This window comes from Taurulus bubalis (assembly GCF_910589615.1).
Source record: "Taurulus bubalis genome assembly, chromosome: 1".
Taxonomy (NCBI): Eukaryota; Metazoa; Chordata; class Actinopteri; order Perciformes; family Cottidae; genus Taurulus; species Taurulus bubalis.
This window is the reverse complement of record NC_136589.1, coordinates 15,911,878-15,938,321: the sequence shown is the minus strand read 5'-3', so window position 1 is coordinate 15,938,321 and position 26,444 is coordinate 15,911,878. Positions and strand designations below refer to the sequence as shown.

The 26,444-nt window shown below is 42.2% G+C and overlaps 1 protein-coding gene across 1 annotated transcript; it reads right to left on the bottom strand.

Annotated features, from left to right (window-relative positions):
* Positions 1-1,850: 1,850 nt before the first annotated feature.
* Positions 1,851-25,948, bottom strand: ehd4 (EH-domain containing 4; the record flags this gene model as incomplete). Its single annotated transcript, XM_079227987.1, has 8 exons — positions 1,851-2,800; positions 6,607-6,771; positions 7,793-7,904; positions 8,357-8,490; positions 8,582-8,748; positions 15,941-16,038; positions 22,349-22,525; positions 25,719-25,948. 8 exons carry the CDS (start codon positions 25,946-25,948, stop codon positions 2,243-2,245), a joined length of 1,641 nt encoding a protein of 546 aa, XP_079084113.1. The 3' UTR covers positions 1,851-2,242.
* Between the last annotated feature and the right edge of the window lie 496 nt (positions 25,949-26,444).

The window sequence follows — 26,444 nt, the reverse complement described above, 5'->3', positions numbered from 1 at the left end:
TAACTGTTCACACATATTATATTCTTCTAATGGAGGACAACCGTCTTAAGAATCAACAGAAGAAGAACAAGGGCCAGATGTTTGTGTTTTGTTATGTCCACTAACATGATTTTGTTTTGATGCCAATGTTTCTTAATGTATTTATTAATCAATAGTATAATTCATAAACTGCTTATAAGAAGTGGACATCGTGATTCGTTGGTTTGTGGATGATTTGAAGCCTCGAGTTTGGCAAGTTGGCTGTCGCCATTTTGTTTTGTTGCAACCAGTGAACAGGAAGTGACCATATATGGACTGACGAGGAGGGACGTAGAGACGCTGTATACGTCTCTGGTTTCGACCTGTCAATCACCTTGTAGCCCCGCCTTAAAGCATCCCCTGTTTTATGGTCTGACTCTAAATGATCATAATTTACTAAATGAACAACATGCTGCATTGAAGAAGACTTGAAACTAGAGATTGAGACATAAACTCATGTTTGCAATGTTTACTGAGGGAATAAATCAAGAGAAGTAGAGTCATTTATAGAGACTTCTATACAACCAGAGGAGTCGCCCCCTGGTGGTCAAGAGAGAGAATGCAACTTTAACACATGAACCTTCACTCTAAAGAACCAGAATTTGACTCGTGGGAACATGTTGGAGAGACGCGTCCTTGCGTTGGCGCGTTCCCTCTGATGAATGAAGCTGTTTCCATCAGGAGGAGAGTCAGCAGTCAGCAGAGGTCAAAGGTCACTGTCTAGGCTGCTGTTTACAATGTGAGGAAACACAAACGATCGACTGCAGGACGTCGTTAAGTTGTCCCAGGAGAACTGACACTGGCCGTTGCCTCTGCCTGACGCTGTTCAAACAGGACAGACTCTGACCGTTGACCTCTGACGACCTCAGGAAACCCCGGCGTCCTGGTTCTGGACTAACTCTGAACCCGTCAGATGGACAGTAACCGCTTCCTGCTCTCAAACGTGTGGACATAAAGACGACTCGGGATGTGATCTGTGACATCACCTTCAAGCGTTATTCATCTTTTATTCTGAAAGTCTATCGACAGGAAATCAACCGATGACATTTTGAAGTTTAAATTATTTGACTAACTCATAAAATAATTGCTGGTTGCAACACAATACTTTTTTCTTTCTTTTTTTTTCAAGAAATGTTTTCTTTCCTTTGCCGTCTCAAAACTGAACATTTAAATAAAAACAGAGAAAATGTATTAAAATATTTAAGATTTTCTTTAAAATACTAAAATATATTCTTAGTTTATGTGATCCGTTGTTGTTTAGACTTTATTGTTATTATAGGAGAGTTAATTATTCAAAGATAAAATACATTTCAGGCCTGACAAAACAGGCGACAAAACGTCGTCCTCAAGAACAGCTCCGTTAATATTTTACCTTGTTGAGGGTGAACAACACGTATTCTACAGTCACACGGTAGAGAAACAGTTAAAGGGACACTTTAAAGTAAAGCTTCTGGCCTTCAGAATAAAAGCGGCAAATAAAAAAATCTAAGTTATTTAACGCAGCATTGGATTGTCGGTACAGAGAAACAATGAAAACACTTTAATATCCCACATCAGATGGAAGTGAACGTACATTTCCTCTTATGTTGTGTGTTTTATCCTCACACACAAACTACACATTAATAACCAAACAGTAGTTTATACTCCGTTATGTTCAGGAAACGTGTTATATTATTCTGACACTGATTATTAAAGAAAACACTAAAATATATATATATATATATATATATATATATATATATATATATATATATATATATATATATATATATATATATATTATAAACCTCTCACTTTTATTCTGAAGGTCAGAGCTTCTTCCTGTGAACGCAACCGTGTAAACGTGAGATTTTTATCATTTGTTGCCTCCAAATATTCAACAAGTCACAGAGACACTCAGAAGAGGAATACGATGGAAATGAAATTAAGACCGGAAGTTGAAATGTCTTTAAGACAGGTGTCCTTTTTCAAAATAAAAGTCCCCAGATTAAAAGCAAGAGTAGTAAAATATGTGTTTTTTTTCTTTTTACTTGAAATTGTACACACACACACACACACACATATATATATACATATACATATATATATATATATATATATGATTGATATAAAGTTTAGGAGTTGATCCTAAAACTGACCGTCTGTCAGCTGATTGGTTCTCCAGTGAGTCTGATCAGCAGCAGAAACCTGTGGTGGTTTTGTACACTTAGACCTAGTTGGCGCCCTAGTCCTCGCTGTGGTTGTACAGGGCGTCGGCGGTGGGGTTCTTGCGGTGGGCCGGTGGCACCAGGTGGTCGGGCAGCTCGCTGGGCAGCTCGTAGCCCTCCAGCTTGATCTTGATGAGATGCTGTGCGAGCGCGAACTCCTCATCATCCAGCATGCCGTCCTGGTCGCAGTCGGCCAGCTTCCAGATCTTCCCCAGCACGGTGTTGGGCAGCCGCGAGTTCATCATCTCCTTCTTGGCGTTGACGCCGGTGATCTTGCCGTTGACTGGCATCAGCATGTAGAAGATCTCGTCGTAGCGGTGCTTCTCGCGGCTGACGATCCAGTCCTCGGCATCCGCCCCGGCGCTGATGCCCTCGCCGTAGCCCTGGCCGAAGGGCCCGTCCTGGGAGCCCTCGAAGGCGCCGCCGGACACCATCGCCGGCGGCGCCTTGGACTCCTCGTCCCGGATCATCGTCATCAGACCGGCGATCTTCGTGGCCAGCATCTTGTCCACCGACTCGATCAGCTTCATCTTCAGGGACGGGAACTTGTTGAAGTCGTAGTGCTGCAGCATGTCCTGCAGGAGGAAACACACATCTTTAAAACCAGAAGAGCTCAGGTTCCTGTTTTCACTGACTTCCTCTCTTTGAGAAAAAGTGTTTCTATTGACATTGATTGATTATTGCAGTTCCTGTTTGTTGCCGCCAGATGGAGGCAGAAATTACACCAACAAGTTAGTGAAGTGGAGTTTACTCAAGAATGAATTCAAAGTACTTGTATTTAGGTACTTCCTGCTTCTGCTGTACTACATCTAAGAGGTACACGTTGTACCTTTTACTATACTATACCTCAAAAGGGTAACTATTTTACTTTTTAATTCACTATATACAGTGCATCCTGAAAGTATTCACAGCGCTTCACTTTTTCCACATTTTGTTATGTTACAGCCTTAGGGGAAATTGTACTTTTTTTTTTGTACATAAGTATTCACAGTAGGGCTGCAACTAACAATTATTTGATTCATCGATTGATTATTTTTCCGATTAATCGATGAATCGGATACAAAAAACAAAAAAACATTCATTTTCAACCATTTATTCAAAAACAGAAGTGACGGTGCAAAAGAAATTGACTAACACAAACAACATACACATATATGCTTTACATCTACCAAATGTGAGCCCTTTTTACTATAATTGATCTCCTTGGAGCAGAGGCTGCTTTTGTTGTTGGCCGTTGTTGGCTAAGCCCAACTACGTGATTTGATTCATTCTACTTTGAGTAAAAAAAAAAAAAACCTGCAGCCAGATCCGCCGGTGTGCCGGTTTAACGTTAACGAGTGACTGCATGAACTGAACCAGACCGGGGGGTTACGGCATATTTCATCACGTTACGGTTGTTTCCAAGCAAGACTGAACTGTAACGGAACATAAAGTAACTTTAACGACAATACACAACCCAAACACGTTAGCTAACATGATTGCAAGCTGACTAGCTTCCATTAAAAACAAGTTGGAGGGAAATGAAGACGCTGTAGACATCTTAACGCTGATTGGCCAAGACTCGACACATCAAAGCTGTTTAATTGCTAAGATCAGGACTTCAGCTTTTCTCCGTGTCTCACTCCAATCTCAGACACGCTGGCGGGCCAGTTGCTCTGCTCCGAACGACTCGATAATGAAATTCGTTGACAACTCTTTTGATAATCGATTTTTATCGATTCGTTGTTGCAGCCCTAATTCACAGCCTTTGACATGACACTCAAATTTAGCTCAGGTGCATCCTGTTTCCACTATTCATCCAGACGGAAGCCAGACCTTGGTAAAAAGCACATGACAGCCCGTCTGGAGTTTGCCAAAAGGCACCTGAAGGACTTGTGATGCTTGTAGCATCACACTCAAGAAGACTTGAGGCTGTAATTGCTGCCAACGGTGCTTCAACAAAGTATTGAGCAAAGGCTGTGAATATTTATGTACATATGATATTTTCGTTCTTTATTTTTGATAGATTTGCAAAAAAATCCCAAAAACGTTCTTCACTTTTTCATTATGGGGTGTTGTGTGTAGAATATTGAGGAAAAAAATTAATTTAATCCATTTTGGAATAAGGCTGTAACATTACAAAATGTAGAAAAAGTGAAGCGCTGTGAATACTTTCTGGATGCACTGTATATCAGAGGTCAATATTGTACTTTTTACTGTACTGCATCTCAGAGGTACATATTGTACATTTTACTGTACTACATCTCAGAGGTACATATTGTACTTTTTACTCTACTACACCTCAGAGGTACATATTGTACATTTTACTGTACTACATCTCAGAGGTACATTTTGTACTAGGATGAACGATGAAGAACAATCCTCCTACTTCTTCTAAATAAACTCTTGAAATCCTGGAAAATACATCGTCACCACGTTTTTGGTTCTTTCTAGAGATACGAGGTTCTCACAGAACAGAGACATTAATGCATCCGAAATAATAATAGGAACACATTTCACTGATCAATCAATACTTTTACTACATGTATATACTTTGGTACTTGTGGTATTAGTACTTTTACAGCAGTAAAGGATCTGAGTACTTCTTCCAACACTGATAATCACACGATGAGACAGGGAAGAGCTGAGAGTCAAACCTACTGTTTTCTGCAGCTGGACACAGTGTGGCCTGACCTCTGACCTCTGAAGAACAACACGCACACACTAGTCTGCAGGAGGATCCAAATAACTCACAACACGTGTCAGAATGTGTGTGTGTGTGTCATGAGAGTACACATCTCACTAGGGAATCGAAAAAACTGAAACATTCCCTCTCGTCAATAATCCAATAAGTAAAAGTTTAGCTGGGGCGCACGCACACGCACGCACACACACACACACACACACACACACACACACACACACACACACACACACACACACACACACCTCTACAGGCCTGACCGACCAGCTGCAGAGTCACAGCCTTCAGATCACATTTTGTTCTCAGTACTGGAGGAAGTACTCTCATCCTTTACTGCGGGAAAAGTACTGCAGCCAAAACACAAGTACTAGCAGCAAATACAATTTGAAATACTCATCTTTGTCACGATTAGGGATGGGTATCGTTTGGGTTTTTTCCAATACCGGTGCGAAACCGATACTTTTAAAACGATACCGGTGCCTAAACCGATACTTTTTTATTGCCAAGGCAATTTTTTTTCTTCAAATTGAACAATATTATGAACTGTTTATAGTATACTATAGATATACATAAATAAGTACATACAAAACACTTGACTTCAAACTACAGCTTCAAACCTTTTAACTTCAAACTATAAACAATATATATATATATATATATATATATATATATATATATATATATATATATATATATATATATATGAACAGACACAAGCATCAGGTGGCCTGATGGGACCGTGTGCAACAGAACTCAGACACTGTTGGATCCTAAAACTGCTGCTTTACTGGACTACACGTCATCATTAATATCAACTGGAGAGATTTGTTCCATCAAGCCGAGGACGGACGTTCAAAAGCTCGTGCTCGTGTCTGCAGCGATCTCTGTGTGCGCGCGCTGTGTGTGTGTGAGCGCTGGAAGCCCCGCCCCCTCGAGCCCCGCTCTGCATGCAGGCAGACAGAGAGCAGAGCAGTGAGTGTGCTCTGATCCGCGCTATTTTAATAATCGTTTTTAGCGTGCGGGCACCACGCTACCTTTTTAGTATCTATATACCGCAACTTTACAGAGTAGTGTAAAAAAAAGTATTTAAATCGGCTCAGGCACCGGAAAAAAGCACCGAAATCTGAGTTGCTTTTCGGTCCGGTAGGTACCAAACCCTAGTCACGATCGATCGATTCAATGATCATCACGTGTCATCGAGGCAAAGTGAAAACGTCGACGCAAATCATCGGCTTTATTTTGAAAGGCCAAGCCTCCTTCCTGCCTCAAACTTAAGTAAATTAGAAATGTAACCGATTGTGTTAAACGATATCTCATATATACTGACTACATAGAGAGTACTTTTACTTTCATACTTTAAGTGCATTTAATAAAACCTACCTACATGCTTTTCTTTAACCCTCGGTATCACAAAACCCATCAACGCGATTTAAAAGCATTTTTTCTCAAAAAAACATTTGCACAGACAGAGTTTGTCCTTATCCTCAGATTTACGATGGTCCTTGAATACATGAGTGAAAAGCAGCCAAATCGGAGCTTGAGATTTTGATATTTCATCAAAAACATGTTATTCTACAAGTCTCTCTCATTTAAAAGCTCGCCACAAATAAACCTTATACTTGAATCAGATGCTGTAAATTAATTTTGTTAGACAATAAATCAAAGTCAATAAAGAGGAGGAGGCGGGACTTCCTGTACCTGCATCTTGGTGACGTTGGGGAAGTCTCCGGGGCTGATGTGATGCTCCCTCTGCAGGATGCAGTAGATCTCTGGAAGCCTCACGATTAGCTCATCCTTCTTCTTCTCCCGTCCAAACAGAGACGGCATCTCCTTCTTCAGGTAGCTGATGATGTAAGCGTGCACCTGCAGGGATGACGGGAGAGGAGATGATGAAGATGATGGAGGAGGAGGAGATAATGAAGGAGGAGGAGGAAACGATGAAAAGGAAAAAGAAGAAGAACAGGAAGAAGATGAAGAAGGAGAAAAAGAAGGAGGTGAAGAAAAAGAAGGAGGAGAAGAAGGAGACGGTCCGAATGCAAAAATCAAAAAATGTCGACATTTACGTTATGAAAACAATCAAAATCAGCTGGTGGCTAAAGGAACAGTTATTTTATCTGCACAACTCAAAGAAGGAGGAGGAGGAGGAAGAAGGAAGGAGGAATGTAGGAGTTCAAATAGGATTTAACCCTTCCTCCCAGTCAGCAGCATTAAGGAGGACAGAGCGTTATCTTCTGGCAGGAGGACAGAAATACTTTTGATTCATGAGTCGACGATCAGATGGAACACATCAGCTCCACTGGGAGTGTCCCATTAAGGAACCAGTGAGGGACTGGGAGACCCTCAAGGGTGAGGAGCCTGTGCTCTGGGACCAGAGCTGACACACGTCTAAATCCACAAACCAACCAATCAGAGCACAGCAGGACATGAATGAAACCAATCATCAGTCCTGATGCTATTGAAGGAGGTGAAGAAAGTGAGGAGCGTGAAGGAGTCGAAGAAGACTAACTCTGTTTTCTGATTGGCTGAAATAAAACATTCTCCTGATTCCTTCAAAATAAAACTCAGTTACGTCAAGAAACAACTGAATAGATTAATGAATGGATGAATACATTTAAAAATTAATTAATTAATGGATGAATGAACGAATAAATGATTAATTAATTAATTAATTAATGGACGAATATCTACGCTGACCACGTCTCTGTCTGTCCTGAAAGCTCAGCCATGAAACTGAAACTTCTGACTTATGAAACGTCCCCTATTATGAGAGAGCGTTTTCATTTCCTGACTTTTTTTCCCCGTCCCTGAAACATAACCAAACTTCGCAGAATATTCCCAGAATTCTTCTTTAACTCCAAACACAACACTTCACTTCCTGTCTCACCTTGGCCAGCCTCGCTCTCTTGATGAGGTCGTTGAGTTTACGTAGAGCCGCGTTTCTCGGGAGACTCTGGATGTCCTTGAACAGGTCCTGAGACTCCGCCTCAAACAGACGCCTGAGCAGGAAGTGAATGAGTGAACCAATTAAGCAACTCATCAATAAATAAAACAAAATATAAGTGAGAGAATTAACAAAATCTATAAAGAAATAAATTATATTATTATAATGTATAAATGAATGAATGAATATCTGACTGTTTCTTGGATGAATTTATGACTGAATTGATAAATGAATGAATGACTGAACGGATGAATATTTGACCTATTCTCAGTATTCTGCGGGGGGTTTGGATGAATGAATGAATGGATGAATATCTGACATATTGTCAGTGTTCTGTAGCGGTTTGATGAATAATGAACGGATGAATATCTGACCTGCTCTCAGTATTCTGCAGCGGGATGAATGAATGAATAGATGAATAATTGATGAATATCAGACCTGTTCTCAGTATTCTGCAGCGGTTTGGATGAATGAATGAATAGATGAATGAGTGGATGAGTATCTGACCTGTTCTCACTGTTCTGTAGTGGTTTGCCCCAGAAGGATCCCAGATAAACTCTCACCACCTCTGGCGTGTTGATCACTTTGCCCAGTGACCACATGAGGGCGCCGTACACCCTCATCAGCTGCTGCGTGTCCACCTGAGAGCGCAAGTGAGGAATAGGTTATTCTATCTTCCTGACAATGACGAAGCCATTTATACCTTCTTCATCCTCATCGTCGTCTTCCTACCTGGTCAGCCTTGTTGAGGACGACACGGATCTTGTCGTCTTGTCCCTTGAAGGCTCGGATGGCTTCGGAGAACTCGTCTGAAATGTCCAGTTTGTGAGCATCGAACAGCAGAATGATCCGATCCACGCGCTCCCCGAACCAACGCAGGACCTCCGCAAAGTCATAACCTGCAGACAGGAAGTTTATCCTTTCAGAATAAAGGCTGTATCAACACTCAAACACACTCAGAATTTCTACTTCTGTGATGAAGAATTGGTAGTTATATTTCAAATATATTTAATTTTTAAGACCAACACGTCTACCGAGTTCAACATGTGAAATAAAAGTCCCAGTTAAGCTGCAGATTCATAGGCCCTCTGACTGACAAAAAACAGCTGATTTCTGGCGTGCCCCTTTGCCCTGGTAATATTACTATGAATTATGTAATATCATAATATTAATGTTATGATAGTAAAGATGCAGTATGAAGCGTTCCAGTATTCAATGAGGGAAATGCAAACATGCAACGGAGAACAGAGAGCAACAAGGGCATGACCGCTGCTACGCTGCCTTTAAGGGTGTGTGTGTGTGTGTGTAAAATGATATGTGGCAGCAGTTTGGGCGTGGTTCCTCTAAAACTGGGTGACACTCGGCTATGAAACTAAACTGAGACAAAAGCTTTTCGATTTTAACTGGAAACATGTTTCTGTCAGAAAATCCTGCTCAGATTTCAGAGAGCAATAATCTACTGTGTTCTACTTTATTGTATTCTACTTTACTTTAATTTACTGTGTTCCACTTCAGTGTGTTCTACTTTACTGTATTTTCACTAGGGTTGGGTACCGAAAACCGGTCCCACTATGGCACAGGTGCCTATACGACCGGTGCCTACCGGATCGAAACGCAACGCAGATTTCGGTGCTTCCTTTCGGTGCCTGAGCCGATTGAAATACTTTTTTTACACTACTCTGATGAGTCCGTCCTGGTAGCAGGTACGGATAGCCTATTGTTTGTATAGCTACAGTAGCTAGCTAACCATCAACCTTTTAACAGAGAAAATGCCGAAAAGGTAAACGGTCAAATATATGTATTTCAAAGAAAAAAAAGATTTGAACAAAGCGACGTGCAGCAAATGCAACAAAACAACTGCTTGTAAAGCAGAAGAGCCGAACTCCGAGAGAGAAACGCTCCGTTTTCTTTACCAAACCTCGTTGAGGAAACGTCTGTCTTAAACGCTGGAATCTGGACGAGAACGCTGCAGAGCTTCTAGAGAGGGAAAAGACTCCCGAACGATAAACTCTAAACTTCCTGCCAGAAACGTCTGTTTCCCTGATGGAGGTCAACGTCAGAGCTGACTGGCAAGAAAACCTGCTGAGAAACGCTCCAAGCTGCGACACAAAGTGAGATTACTAGGAATCGTGGAGGATTCGGCTATAACCCCTGAAACCACACAGCCACACCCCCCTGGTGGCATAGCGGTTAATTGCAGAGCAACGCGGTCTCTCGACGCAGAACTTCGAATGCTCAACGACGACGTCACGTTAACGGCGTAGGTACGCCGTCGACCTGACGGAGAACCATAAATTAGAATCGCAACGAATGACGCCGCGTATGAGCCTCCAGACGCTCAGTCGTCAGGAGAATACACAAGATGTGTGAAACGGAGCGGAGTGACTACGTTACAATAGCACCAGCTGTTGCTCTCACTGAGACTACTGGTCATCGCTGGATCCACAGCCGTCAAAATAAAAGCATGCTTCACATGCTTTGACTGTTTCTGATTTTTTTGAAACGTTACTGTTTGAACATGGACAAAAGAAGGAGTCGCTTGTCCCTCTAACAGGAACCCTTACTACTGAACAGATATAAGACAAATGTTTCTTTTGGTACCTGTTCAGAAAAAAGAAAAAAAAAAAGATTTATATACTGTATGTTAAATTGCTGTTGCTCCGAGAGTGCCTGTTATATTGTTCTGATAACATTACTTTAAAATAAGTGTGCAATACATTAGTTTTTCATTCATTATTGAATTTGGCGCATAATGAGATTAATCACATTTAAATCAAAGAAAAATCATGCGATTAATCAGTTAAATTTGTTCAACTTTTCCCAGCCCTAATTTATTTATTTATATTTATAGTATACTTTAAACAGTTAATATATTGTTCAAATTGAAGAAAAATAATTGCCTCGATTCAGGCACTGGCATCGTTTTAAAAGTATCGTTTTAGCACCGATAGCGAAAATAAAAAAAACGATACCCATCCCTAATTTTAACTTTATTGTGTTCTACTTTACCATATTTCCACTTTACCGTGTTCTACTTGACTGTTATAATTTTCTTTACAAAATCTAATCAGCTCATTGTTGAGTTTAGGTGGATGGTTCCGTGACATCTGAATAAATTCCTTCCAGGTGTTCCTTCCATACGGCGCTCATGAGAACGGACCGAACATGATATGAAATAGAAAAAGGTCTGTGGATTATCAAAAACAACAACAACACAGACCTCTCAGAGACAAATAAACACAAAACCATCCGACTGCAGAGACACAACCAGAAGGAGGAGAGAAAATATTTAGGAAAGAGGAAGATTTAGGTGAACTGGCCCTTTAAGAGCCAAACAAGTAGGAAGGACTTTAGTGAGTCACCAGCAGGAGGAAAGTTCCACTTCCTGTTAGGACACCTTTAAAACTACATGCTCACTCCATCAGCTGTTCTTTCCTTTAGTGCACTGTAGTGTGTGTCTTAAAGGTATCAATGTATGTGATGCTGCCGTGTTTTGAACAATAGGTTGTATCAGATTTCAACCTTTAACATCGAGGCGCTGCTGTCCACAATCACAACAACGCTGTTTGTGGACACAACACACACACACACGCGCACACACACACACACACACACGCGCACACACACACACGCGCACACACACACACACACACACACACACACACACACACAGTTGAATAAAAACTAAAAAGAATGTTCTTTAATAAAAATAAACTGAAACAATGTTGCCTGGTAAAAAACTGAAAAAAAAAATCAAGTAAATAAATATTAATTTAAAGTTAACATGGATTAATTTTAGTTTTAAAACCGGAACTATTTCTGTATATTTAGTATTATTTAGTTGTTTTTTTTAGTTCACGCACAATAATAATATTTAGTAATTTATTTAGTTTCAGTTTGAGTTGAGGACACCAATCCCGTGACAATAACTTGTTTTGCTCAAAGAAGGTAAAGAGTTATTTATTAAATGTTCCTTGTATCGTGTTTTATGAATTAAATTGTTCTTTGGGGTTTTCCACCTTTTCAGAATGAAAGAATGAAGTGACCAGTTTTTTTCTTCTTCTGCTGCTGTGAAGAATCAGCTGGAAGGAATCGTGAATAGAAGATGTGTGAAGGCGTCACACATCCCCCTCCCCCCGCCAGCTTCAGGTTACACCGGGTTATAGGTTCAGGTGTTTGTGACAGTGAGTGAGTGAGTGAGTACATCAGCTTCATCAGTCAGAAACCTTCCTGCGCCTACGAGAGCGAAAACACTTCCTTCCAGGGTTCAATAACGATTCCCCACTCCTTCTAGGACGACTGATTTCTCCACTTGTTTCACTTCCTGTTCCAAGGGAAACACCTTCAGACGAACAATACTACTTCCTCTTTAGTGCTGCAACTTACTGTATTCATGTCCGGGACAAAAAAATAAGTGTGTGCAGAGTGCAACAGAGGAAGCGTGACTCATGGAGCTCACGTCACATGATACCTTTTTAATATTCATTATTGTTACTTGGTTTTAATTGCACTCAAATTGCGAACAAATCTAGACTATATGATGAAAATACACAATAATAAAACACTCAAAAACCTCGTCACTGCTCACACAATGGTGTTTAGGATACAAACAGGGGACCTTGTGACAACGTAGGACGGGTGAATAAATACTAAGCTGGTGAAGAATCTACAAAATAATGTTGACATGACACTGCACCATGAGCATGCAATCTGTTCAAGTATATTTGGGCGTTTACTGAATTTCTGAATGCTAGTCCATGTGTCCTTGAGCAAGACACTTAACCCCTAATTTCTCCCCGTTGCTGTGTCTACGGTGTATAGTGCAAAAATGTAAGTCACTTTGGATAAAAGCGTCAGCTAAATGAAATGTAATGAACTTAACCAGAGGAAACTGTCTTTATTTTCCTAAGAAAAACTAAATATGTTTGTTAAACAACATATTTACAACAGTAAACAGATGATAATTTGGTTGAAATGTTCACAATAATCACATATTAGCTGGCAAAAACAAAACCTTTACGTTTTTGCACACCAGGTTCATATTTGTTGTAGCATCTAGTACAAATCGTTACAATGAGTTAATTCTATTGTTCTATTTGTTGTGAAAATTCACAATACAGAACATCAATAGTCCTTGCACCGCTTTTGTTGTTTGTTAGTCACTGTACATACTTATATACACTTCATATACTTTGCATTTTTTTTATTGTTTAATTTCCTATGTTAATACGCTCTGCTGTTTTGTATTGAGTTTTGTTGTATATATTGAGTATTTTTCATTCCTGATATTTGTTCTATGTAACTTGCTTGCTACTGTGACAAATAAATTACCCCTTGGGGATGAATAAAGTATACAGCAATCAATCTATCAATCTATCTATCTATCTATCTAAAACTGAATTAGTTAAGTGGGTAGCAGGAAGCTATCGTTGAGAGCTCAATCCCTTCTCTACTGTCTAAACTTTCATGTTTAATATACAACAAAACTGCTCCGGTTTCTAAAGAAGTCATAAAACTACATTTAAATCCAGATGCGGACAGTTAAGACATAGTTTTCTCCCAACTTCTCTTCACTGAAGAGAAAGAAGTAGCTAAATGTGCTATCAAGCTATCATGTTCCTGTAATAAATAATAAACTTCAAACTCGTTTTCCTGCTGCAGATGTGAAGTGATGTTGGTCACCGAGTTCATTTACGGGACCAGGACTGAAGCAGACCAGTGAAACCAGAAACCAGGACTGGACTAGGGAGGGTGGGACAGTGGAGGACAGAGTCTCCAGGGAAGAAGGGAGGGAGTACTGGCCGAAAGCCCAGGAGGACAAGCTGTCAGGTTTATGAATTTAAGTAAGTGAGGCTTAGCTCCAACAGTGACTCAATGAAATACAGAAATTTAAGAACCAAAAAGTTACTGCAGCGGTACTGCAGCAATCTCATCCACTCCCTTGTGAGTTCTTGTGGTATTTATACTTCCTGGTTCATTTGTACGTGACTAACATACAAAAATCATTTTGTGGGATATCAACGAATTACGGAGCATTATTTTTCGGTGCTTTTGCTTCGAATGCCGGATGAGACCAACCCGTCATACAGCTCTACTCCAACGCACATATAACACGTCATGGTCTTATGTTTCTGCAGGTTAAGTGGACAACGCTCAATGATTGTTTAAAATGAACTGAACACGAAGACGTCTCAGAAATGTGATTAAATAATCTGAACTCAGTCATGAATTTCTACAAAACAATGGAGGTCGACACCTCGACACAAAAGGGGGTCAAATAAAACATGCACGCACGCACGCACGCACGCACGCACGCTGTCAGAGCAGTAGCTATAATCTGTCAGTGACACCTCGACACAATAGGGGGTAAAATAAAACGTGTGCGCGCACACACGCACGCTGTCAGAGCAGTAGCTATAATCTGTCAGTGATGCTGCTGATGTAATGTGTGTGTTTAACGTCTTTGGCAGGAATTTAAATCTAAATGTTTCCAGATGGAGGAAACGCCCCGCTGCAGCTTCCTGTAGCCCGTCCCTCCCTCCCTCCCTCTAATCCCTCTTTTGCATATTTATATGAAGGGGGGGCTGCTCACTGTTGCTATGGGACGGATAGGGGATCCACATTAGTCTTTGTCGAGAGGTTCTTGTAAGGAGTCGTAGTAGTCTAGAAAAGGTCTCCATACTTTACCAAAGGTTTGGGAGGAAGCTCTCAGAGTATATTTAATTGTTTCAAGTGTCAAGAAATGCATGACATCTTTGACCCAGTGGGCGAACGATGGAGGGGCATGTTGCTTCCATCTCAGAAGGATCAAACGTCAAGCAAGGAGTGTTGTGAAGGCTACGACCACATTGGCTTTATTTGGTAAAATTTGGTACGGAATTCCTCTGGTGTTAAGCCAAAGGGTGTGCAAATTGAATTGCAAACATCTCACTATAAGCTTCAAAAATACTTATCCAAAAAGGTAGAGAGTTTCGGGCATATCCAAAACATGTGTAACAGGTCTGCTGGCTGGCCTTTACATCGAGGACATAACGGATCAGAATTAGGGTACTACATTGGTACAAATGCAACACATTGGTACATTTTTGACAATCTAGCATTAGTGTAATGAGCCCTGTGGACCACTTTTAGCTGTATTAAGTTGTGTTTAGCAGATCTAGATGATGTATATATCAAGTCTAAAATAGAGTCCCATTTTGTCATTTGTTATAACCACTCCAAGATCTGAATCCCAGGCCATTCTTAAATTTTCCAAGTAGTGTGGGTTGACATCGTTGTCAATCCTCTACTGTTCGGGTCCAGTTTTAGGAGGCTGTCAACATGAGATTTCGCTGCACTTTTAAAAGTCGCATTTGGTGTGATCGGCCCCTTAGAGTACATTCAAGCTTCTGGTAAAATGCTCAACAAAGTACTATCACGACTACATACAGTAAAAAGTACATACATATGTACTAATGATATATAGTTACTGCAGATCTGTTGCTGTTTGATTGTCAGGATTCAAACGGATGAGATCAGAAACATTCCTGATAGAAGCTTTGTGTGTGAATACTCGATCAGCTTCTCTGGTTTCAGGTCCTCATTTATAAACTCTTGTGGTTAAAGATTCAGAGGAAACCGGCCCAGAAACGAAACAGGAAGGAAAGGAAAAGAGAATTTCACAACAACACTTAACTGTGAAAAACCTCTACACCTGTTTGACCTGAAGAAAGGTCACAGGGGTCATTAGAATCCTTAATCAATCATTAAAAAGACAAAATCATTAGGATTCATCTGCTGGGGACCAAGAATATATCAACATACTATACATGACTTAACTCCCAAGTTAAGTACCAAGTCAAGTCCCAAGTCCAGACAGTCAAGTAGCAAGTCAGGACAGTCAAGTCCCAAATCAAGACAGTCAAGTGCCAAGTCAAGACAGTCCCAAGTCAGGATAGTCAAGTCCCAAGTCGGGTCCCAAATCAAGACAATCAAGTCGACTGCTCTCTGTCTTCATACAATATGAGGAAGGGAAGATAATCTCAAGGACTAGCATGCCACAACACAAAAGGACCGAGATCTTAGTCAGCCCACACACGCACACATATTTACCTCTGCTGATTCGCTGTTTCTCTCCAGACAGGATGCCGGGGGTGTCGATGATGCTGATGCTCTGAAGAACCTGATTGGGCATCTGAGAGCAGATGAACCTGAACACAGAGAGAGGTTTCCATCAGACGGCTTTCCTTCTGCTCGACACGCTCGGCACCTAATCATCTTAACTCTCTTTTGTCAGCCTCACAACTTTTTTTACCTGTTATTTAGTTTTATTAAAATCAAACTCACCAATCAAATTAAAAAGTTAATATTCCTTCTGGATTCATTTGTTAAGTTCCTCTATAGAACAAACTTATTTTATTCTTTCATGGACTCAATTTATTTATCTAATGCAGGGGTCACCAACCTTTTTGAAACCGAGAGCTACTTCAAGGGTACAAAATAATACGAAGGGCTACTTGTTTGATACAAACTTGCTGAACAACAACGTTGCACATATCCCCTTTTAAAAATAATATATGTGAAGTGACTGTCTGATCACATATCAATGTTAATTATTCCTCACAATATTTATGAACAATAATTTCCACGACAATGATGGTAGGAAAAAAAAGTGTTATCACTTTGTTCGAAAATAAAGTTATAGCCGTTCAAAAAATAACTAATATTTAGTTACTACTAAATAGCTTATTGTGGAAAACAATGAGCTATTTTTTGCAAAACAAAACAGAATGAGTGCAGATATCTGAGCATCAGGTTCTCTACAAATATTTGTGTAGATTTGATATGGCTCTTAATTCATGCTCGCTCAATGATGAGACACAACAGCAGAAAAAACGACTAAACGGAGATCTCATAAAGATCGGCTTTTGGGGAAAGGCAAGACCCGACGCATTCGCGTTCGCAAGCGCGACCTGTTAACGGCTTACGGTGAACATTTAAAATCAGCATTTCCTCTTGCGCCCCACCTGTGAGCAGGCTTTGTCATTGCAGTATGTTTTTCAGGCTTTTTGAAGAATATTTCCAGAGTCTCGATATGAGAAGTCAGAAACGTCATTTATGGAGCTCTGCAGGCTGTTTGTCTTGACCTGCAAATACATGAGCTGTTGGGCTTTAAAAGTGATAGCTGATACCTAAAAATAGTGATATATATATAAAAAATATAAAAACTGTTCATGACCATTTTTACATTGTCTGCTGTCTTTGCATTTAACATGTTGATAGGAGTAGTTTTTTTTTATTTGGCCGGAGCCAAGCAAGCAGTTTCCCTCCGCTTTCAGTCTTTATGCTAAGCTAACCACGTCTGGGTTATGCTGAACATCCGAATCTCAGAAAGAGAAAAATAATATTTACCAAAATATTAAACTATTTCTCAAAAGGATGTAATCTAGAAACAAAAAACATGTGTGTGAGACCTCCAAGTCGTCATAAATATAAACCTAAATTTAGCCGACAGACTGCGGCGGGAAAAAACAAAACCGCCGCGCCGACACGTGGTGACGCACACACACTTCCCCCCCGGAAACAATAACTTATTGAGGTTGCTCAACCACACCGGGACAAGGTGGGATTCCTGGTTGGAATATATGCGCGCGCACACACACACACACACACACACACACACACACACACACACACACACACACACACACACACACACACACACACACACACACACACACACACACACACACACACACACACACACACACACACACACACTTTGGGTCAGAGGAAATACGTTTGGACCGGAGTGCTTTTAGCTAAATTTAAACCCTCGCTAGGAATTCACTGTGTGTGTGTTTACATGTCAGTCAGGACTGGAGGGGTCATTTCCCGGGTCGGGCGTGTTTTGAGGAAAGCAGTGACAGCGGTGTGAGGAGTCAGGACGTTCTTCAGCAGCAGGTCGTCAAACAATAGTTATAGAATAATATTAATAGAATAAAGCTCAGTTCATACCCGCCATCGTGAAAACTACTTTTTGTGGAATTTTTTGTAACGATTGGGTGACTGAACAGGACAACTCCTTAATGAAATGTTCTAAATCTTCATGAGAGTAAATATTTAGCAACTAAATCATAGTTGACAGCATATTAAACCTTTGTTTCTTTACAACACAGCTCATACTTGACTTATTTCTTTACAGGGTTTGTATGAAAGGAATGAATGAATATGAGATATGAGTTTACAGATAATATCAATCCCAGCCTTTGTTCGCCATCTGTGGAGGTTCACTGTCGAGTTTCAAAATGGCTTAAATGCAGTGTTGGGGGTAACGAGTTACAAAGTAACGGATTACAGTAACGATATTACTATTATAGGTAACGAAGTAAAGTAACGCATTACACTCAACATATTGGTAACTACACTACTTTACTAGACCTCAGTAACACGCGTTCCTACGTTACTCAAGACATTTTTACCAGTCAGAAAGTTCTCTTTTAGCAGCGCACGAGTCACACGACACTTCTTGCATGAACAATCTATCACAGAACTCCGATTTGAGTGATTTGAGTGACGTAGCTGCTGGTGCGTAGAAGGAGGGAAGCGGGGAATGGATGAGACGGAGACGGAGACAGGAGGGCTCAGCCAGTGGCGATATTCTCATTATTTTAACTTTGTTGCTTTAAAGGGTAAAAATATTAGTGCAAAATGCACTCTATGTCCAGACGAGAGGTGTCTTTCAACTGCTGTCAACTGTCCAGTCACACTGACTCTTTATTTTGAAGAGGAGTTTTCCGACACGGCAGAAACAGAAGTCATGGAGTACTTAAAAATGCCCCTATCCAACTGGGAGGTTCTCTCCAGGTTCCCTAGGATTAAGGATATTGCAAAGCAATACAACACTCCAATACCATCAAATGAAGTGGAGCTTCTAATGAGGACCAAGACACGTCTGGTATGAACGGAATCACTTTACTGGTGAACTGCAGTATTACAACTGTTAAAGCGATTGAAAAAGCGCTCTTGCACCCGACATGTTTATATTTTCCACACGTAACATCAACATTAGTTAGTGTCAACAAGCACGTATCATTGTACTTTCTGCCTTCAAAGTAAAAGCACTTCCTGTTTACATGCTCTTCACAATAAGAGTAAATCATGTAATAAAACAAGTTACAACACTGTGGAAAGGCTTTTCAGCCTGGGCAGTATTGTTCTGACCCCAAGGAGGAACAGGCTGTCGGATAAAAGATTCAAGAGACTTTTACTCATGCGATACAATCGCTATTTTGAAGAATAGAGAAAAATTATAAACTTCATAGGATATAGTGCACTTTCTGTTTATTTAGGCAATGATGAAGTGGATTTTCTGTTTATTTAATTGCATTTTCTGTTTCTATTTTTTGGGTTAAGTGCATTTCTGTTTCTATTTTATGGGAAAAAGTGCCATTTATTTTTCTTAAACCACTACAATGATTCCTATAACAAGCTGGTTTTGGTTTTAGGATTAGGCCCCCATTTGGTTTAGTGGGGTCTCATGTTTCCAAAAGCCTGTTTTTAATGTGTTGCTGCTGTTTGACCGACCTGAATGTCCCCACCATACATAACCTCTTGTATCCTGTTTGGATTTTAAAGTGAGGCATATTTCTTTGGTCAGACAGTGTGAACAGGGTTAATGTTCGTTCAAGTTAGTGGCTGAGTTTTATATGCCATTTTGTTTTACAAGTTTACAATTACAATACACTATGTGGAAAGGCTAATGCCGTGTTCACACCAAAACAGTTGCGAATTTTCGCAACGCCACTTCGCCGCAGGTGAAAAAATGTGGTTCATCCGTTTTTTCGCAACCATCGCTGGGGAAAGGGGGCGGGGCTTATCTCTGTGTCTTGAAAACATTTACTATTTCTTTCATCCACCAGGTAAATAACCACTAGTTCTGCTTTATACTTGTTGAGGAAGTCCCTCACACGTCGGAACATCAATCGCCCCGTGTCTGGGTTCATAACATTATCCGTCGTCGCACACAGCTCCGACTCCTCCAGGACGAGTGTCTGAATGAAGCCGTTTCCAGCGCTCCTTCAGCGGGCCAGCAGTTTCATTCAGTAACGGCGGTGATGCCGGGTGGAGCTTCTCAACGGTGATTGGCTTTCGCAACTCTGCGTCATGCGAATTATTCGCTGGAGTTGAAATATTTGAACGCCTGCGAAAAAGCGAAAAAGCGGAGTTGCGAATATTCGCAACGCCGTTTCGCCTCTTTCACGACGCCGGCGAAAAAAACCGCTTTTTCGCAACCTAACGCAGCTGTGCATTGACTTAACATGTAATCTGGACGTGCGAATATTTCGCAACTGTTTTGGTGTGAACACAGCATAAGAGATGCCCTTTATTGAAAATTGAAAATAAAGTGATGAAAGGGCCATGATGTTTGGCCATGTATCTTTGCGGTTAATTTGGACATTTGCTTAAAAAAATGTAAAGTAAGTAGTAGTGAATTTACTTTTCAAATGCAGTAACTAGTAAAGTAATCTAGTTACAATTTGCAGAAGTAACTAGTAACTTGAAACTAGTTACTTTTTCAGAGTAACTACCCCAACACTGCTTAAATGACACCAAACCTGCAAAATAATCCCCTGCGAATATTAAAAGTCCATCCATCCATCCATCCATTATCAGCCGCTTATCCGGGGTCGGGTCGCGGTGGCAGCAGGTTCAGCAGGCCGACCCAGGCTTTCCTCTCACCCGCAACACTTTCCAGCTCATTCTGGGGGATCCCGAGGCGTTCCAAGGCCAGCCGGGAGATATAATCCCTCCAGCGTGTCCTCGGTCTTCCCCGGGGTCTCCTACCAGTTGGGCGTGCCTGGAAAACCTCTAATGGGAGGCGTCCAGGAGGCATCCTGACTAGATGCCCGAACCACCTCAGCTGACTCCTTTCGACACGAAGGAGCAGCGACTTGACTCCAAGCTCCCTCCTGATGTCCGAGCTCCTTACCCTATCTCTAAGGGTGAGCCCGGCCACCCTGCGGAGGAAGCTCATTCCGGTCGCTTGTATCCGAGATCTCGTTCTTTCGGTCACGACCCAGAGTTCGTGACCATAGGTGAGGGTTGGAACATAGACCGACCAGTAAATGGAGAGCTTCGCCTTCCGGCTCAGCTCCCTCTTCACCAGGACGGACCGGTACAGCGCCTGTTTTACTGCTGCAGCCGCACCGATCCGTCTGTCGATCTCCCGCTCCACCTTACCCTCACTCGTGAACAAGACCCCGAGATACTTGAACTCCTTTGCTTGGGGTAGGCAGTTTGTCCCCACCTGGAGGGAGCAATCCACCGGTTTCCGGCAGAGCACCATGGCCTCAGATTTGGAGGTGCTAGCTCTCATCCCTGCCGCTTCACACTCGGCTGCAAAACGCCCCAGTGAATGCTGGAGGTCACAGTCCGAGGAGGCAAACAGGACCACATCATCCGCGAACAGCAGAGAGGCGATCCCGAGACTCCCGAACCGGATCCTCTCCGCCCCTTGGCTGCGCCTAGATAGCCTGTCCATGAAGGTCACGAACAGGACCGGTGATAAAGGGCAGCCCTGGCGGAGGCCAACACCCACCGGGAACGTGTCTGACTTACTACCGAGGATACGGACACAGCTCCTACTGCAGGCGTACAGAGACCGGATAGCCCGTGCCAACGGGTCCGGCACCCCATACTCCCGCAGCACCCCCCACAAAAACCCCCGAGGGACCCGGTCGAAAGCCTTCTCCAAGTCCACAAAGCACATGTAGACTGGTTGGGCAAACTCCCAGGACCCCTCCAGTAGTCTTGCAAGGGTAAAGAGCTGGTCCACTGTTCCACGACCGGGACGGAATCCGCACTGCTCGTCTTGAATCTGAGGTTCGACAAGCGGTCGGAGCCTCCTTTCCAGCACCCTGGCATAAGCTTTTCCCGGGAGGCTGAGCAGTGTGATGCCACGATAGTTTGAGCACACTCTCCGGTCCCCCTTCTTGAAGATGGGAACCACCACCCCGGTCTGCCAGTCCATGGGCACTGTTCCCGACCCCCCAAAAAAAAAATTAAAAAAACTCGACATCTGCCCCCGGAACTGGCAAACAGGTTTCTGGTTCCTGATAAACATGAGATTTTTCTTTTCCTTTTTAAAAGCACGTCATTTAAAAGTGGTGAAAAAAGCATAATGAAATATACAACGAAAGAAATAAAAACGGATGATTGAACGAGACTGAACCCACGTTGTAACCCAGACAGACGTATGAAGCCTCGATTACACTCGGGGATCCGGTCTCCTCCACCACGTTAAGGTGGCGATTCATTGGAAGTCTCAGACTTTTATTGTGAAAGGTAAGAAGGGGGAGGAGTGGATCTGGTCTGCTGTGGCCTTTGTCAATTTTCTGTCGCAGCTCAGTTTAATTACCAAATTATTATCAAACAGCAGCTCAATAACATTCTTGTTTTGTGCAGTGTGTGTGCAGTGTGTGTGTGTGTGTGTGTGTGTGTGTGTGTGTGTGTGTACACCTGTTGAGGAAGGAGTTTCCGAACGCATTGAGCTTCCTGAAGGGCTTCCTGGGGTCGACCACCAGAGCGTTGCCGGGGATGATGCCCTCGTTCTCGCCGTACATCACGGCGATGAAGCCGTCGGTGGTCGGCTCTGGACCGATCCGCATCCCCGGGAAATCCTGCTCCAACAGGTACCTGTCGGGGGAGGAGGGAGATTTAGTTGTAGCCTCCTCACACACTCCATTTCCCAGGTGCCCTTTCATCTCAACTCGTCTACCTCGTCAAAGAAAAGTGAGAAAGGAAGGAAGAGATCTCTGTCCTCTCACTTCCTGTCGGGACTTCAAAGAGAGAACTTTACTTTACTGTCACACACGTATCTTATTTTACATTTCTTCTGCAGTTATTTATGAATTAAAAGATGTTCGATGAGATTTTGCGACTTTTCAGACTCTCTGTCACTAAAGTAAAAAAAGAGACCAGAAACATATTCAGACAGTCATGAGACGTAAATATGTTGATATATTTTAAATGTAAAATATAGAGATGATTGCAATGTTCTAGGCTAATTTTCTTTCTAATAATATAAAACTATTGTGTATGTACTCAATAGTTCAGCCTTCTGCACTGAAAGCAGTGCAGCAGGCTGAAGGCAGAGCAACAGAGGAAGACGGGAGCTGTGCAATGAGAAAATAAGATGATAGGGAAAAATTAATACATCTAGTGTATTTGTGAAAAACAATAAAATAGATATAACTTTGTGATTCTGTTTAGGCCACCACTGCCCGTAGGTCACGTGACCCCAGTGTTGCAGATTGTGGCGACATCTCTAGTCTCCTGAAGCTCGTCTGCAGCTTTTATTTTGAAGGGTGGTTTGAGATAACAGGAAGAGGCGGAGTCAAGCAGCGTTTGAATTTGTGTTTTACATTAACAGGAGTTTGTCCTAATCCAGATTATATTTGCAAACACAGATAACAGGTTAACAAAACTTTATTGACAAAGCTTCAATCGGACCGGAGATTAAAGAATAGGCATGTGAATAGAGGATCAAAATAAATTAAAAAAAGCATGAAAGAGTCATACAACAGACCTAGTTCATGTTGCTACGGTCCGCGCGTGTGGACCAATCAGAGGTCGCGTGGAGACGCTGGTTTCACTTCACCAAGAACGAACAAAATACGTCAACTCTTCCCATGATTCATAGCATTCTTTTCAGTTCCCATGATTCATAGCATTCCTCGGGGCAGGGTGGTGTCTCTGTGCTGGAACACACACACTCTAGCAGCGATTACTCTGCCGCTCGTGTTGAACGTAATCTGACTGCAGGTCAGTTCTGAAGGTCAGTTCTGCTTCCAAAACGTACGACTGTTTGTACCACACACACACACACACACACACACACACACACACACACACACACACACACACACACACACACACACACACACACACACTCTTATCGATTTATTTGGGTCAATTTTTGTTGAAGTAACACCTTTAAAATGGTCCAGTGTCTCGTTACGTCAGTGTTTAATGTTGCACAATCGAGGCGTTAATAATACACAGGTGTCCCACAAATGTCAATCAGCAGCATGGTCTACAAACATGTTGCATTCATGTTTTGAACACTTGAGTGATTTGTTTGACATCGTACATGAAGCTCTATTGTTTGTGTACTTTTGTTTCAAAGCAAATTAAAAATAAAGATGTATGGCTATTCCCTGCATGTGGCAAAGCAACCATTGTTTGTTTGTGTGTGTGTAATTATAAATATATATATATATATTCAGTAAACTTATGTAAAACAATGAAAGGCAGCAACCCATACATTTGTTTAGCCTTTAAACATACCCTAAAAATAAAGTCACACCAAACTCCACTGAAAAATCGGCCCATTAAAGGCCTCTCTTTCTTCTCGACATTTCTCTAGCAGAGAATCTGTGACTTTTCATGACATTTCAAAGGCGTGAGAGTGATAGTAAAGTCTGCGGTGAAGAAAAACACGGTGATGAGACACAACTAGAATGATGCCTCTTGCTGTTTATAGAAGCTGACTGTTGGAAATAGTGTGTGTGTTCATGCATGGGTGTGTGCGTGAGCCTCTGTGTGTGTGTGTGTGTGTGTGTGTGTGTGCGCGCGTGCGTGTGTGTGTGTGCGCGCGCGTGTGTGTGTGAGACAGTGGAGGTCAGCAGCGTGTTGATCAGCTCTTAAACTCGTGACGACGTACTGGCCTCCAGGCAAAAAAAAACCCCCACCAGGATTACCAAAAACTGAGGTCATGAGTCTAACATGGATAAAAAGGGTCTTTTTTTTGGTCGGTTCGAAAATGACGGTTTTTATTTTGAAGTTTGCACAAAAATTAATGAATTAATCTCTGGTTCTGAATTCGTTAATTCTGGTTTGTCTAGAAGCTAAAAGCTGTTCTTCCTTCATTTGAGGCCGGTTGATTAAAACAAAATTACATTCAGGATCTTGTGATTTGAGTAAAGTGGGGTTGGCGTCGAGGTCGGACAGAAGCGCTCATAAACTGACTTTTTTTTAATCCAGATTGAAGCCGTCAATACGTATAGTACATAAACGATTTCCACCTGATGTCCTAAAACAAAAAAAACAGGATGCAAACCCCACACAGGACCTCAGTCTTACTGGTGGAGCCTGGCTGTCCTTCGTCAGTCCTCTCATCTTCAGCAACAACAAAACCTGCAGGAAATATCACAACTGTCTGCCGGAGCAGCAGAATAAAGAGAAAGGTCGTGTAAATACACAGAACAATGGCGGGTCAGTTACACGGAGAGGAACGTTCATCCCATCCGTCTGACAGGCTGTCTCTTCACACAGGACTACAGTTCCCATGAGCCTCAGCTGCTGCCCAGACTGTCACAATAAAGTCAGATTTTGAAACAACATTGTCTTAGTTTGTCGGGTGGACAATAAACACACGTTAAAATGTTTCTTTCAGTTTACCAAGGTTAAATAATGTCAACACGCCTGAGGGGGAAATAACGCCAAACTACGTAGAAAAAGTATCCTTATTTAGACCGTCGCAGTATTTAGCAACGCTTTACATGGAGTGGATAAAGATTGGACACATTTTATTTACTAAAGTTACATTCTCCACTTCGGCATTAACAAGAGTCCCCAAACTTCCATCTTTCCATGATATTTGAAGTGTTTCCATTGCTGCTTCCATTGCCGCCTTTCTACCAGAATGCAACAGGGTGGAGCAGGAATTGACAAACGAGCCACTTCTCCTCAAAAAGAGAAACAAAAGTTTCCAAAACCTGATAAAGGTGGTGTTGCCACATGCAGTGTGAACCTCCGGGGGGGGGGGGCTAAACAACGCTGGAGCCCCCCCCCCCCTCGAACGAGCAGGTTCACGGGGCGTTCTCACCTGATGAAGGTGGTTTTCCCGGTGGAGTACTGGCCCACCAGCAGCACCATGGGCTTGCTCTGGAAGTCGGCGGCCTCCAGGGCTGGGGAGTGGAAGTCGTGGAAGAGGTACGTCTCCTCCAGCGGCAGCAGCTTCTTGAGGTAGAGGCCCTGCAGCCCCTCCGTCACCGTCTGGTACATCTCTCCGTCCTTGTTGCGGCCACCTTGCTCCTGCTTCACCCAGCTGAACATGCTGCTGCTGCTGACGTCGGCTCACTTTTACACCGCTGGGGCTCACGCGCTCGACTCCAACTTCCCTGTTTCGATGTTTCCAAACGTTCCGGGGCTGTTTTTTTGGCTCCTTCTCGCTCCGTCGTTCCTCCTCCAGACAGAGGAAAGAGTGTGTGTGTGTGTGTGTGTGTGTGTGTGTTTGGCACCTGGGAGTCTCCACTGCTCTGCACACACTGCCTCCTCTGTGCGCGTGTTGGTGGTGACGTGACCGATGCTGGTGCGCCTACCTGGAGGGGGCACCGCCCTTTCCCCTGTGACGCAGCTGAATGCGCGCACGCACACGCGCATATGTGTTTTTTATTATTAGACATCAGCTGATGCTGTGGAGTCTGAATACCCCAATGTTACAAGTTTATAATTAGTTAAATTCTGAATTACGTTCTCAATGAACATGAAATGAGTGTTAAGAAGGAACTCTCACAATAAATATGAAATAAATTAATGACGAATAATAAGA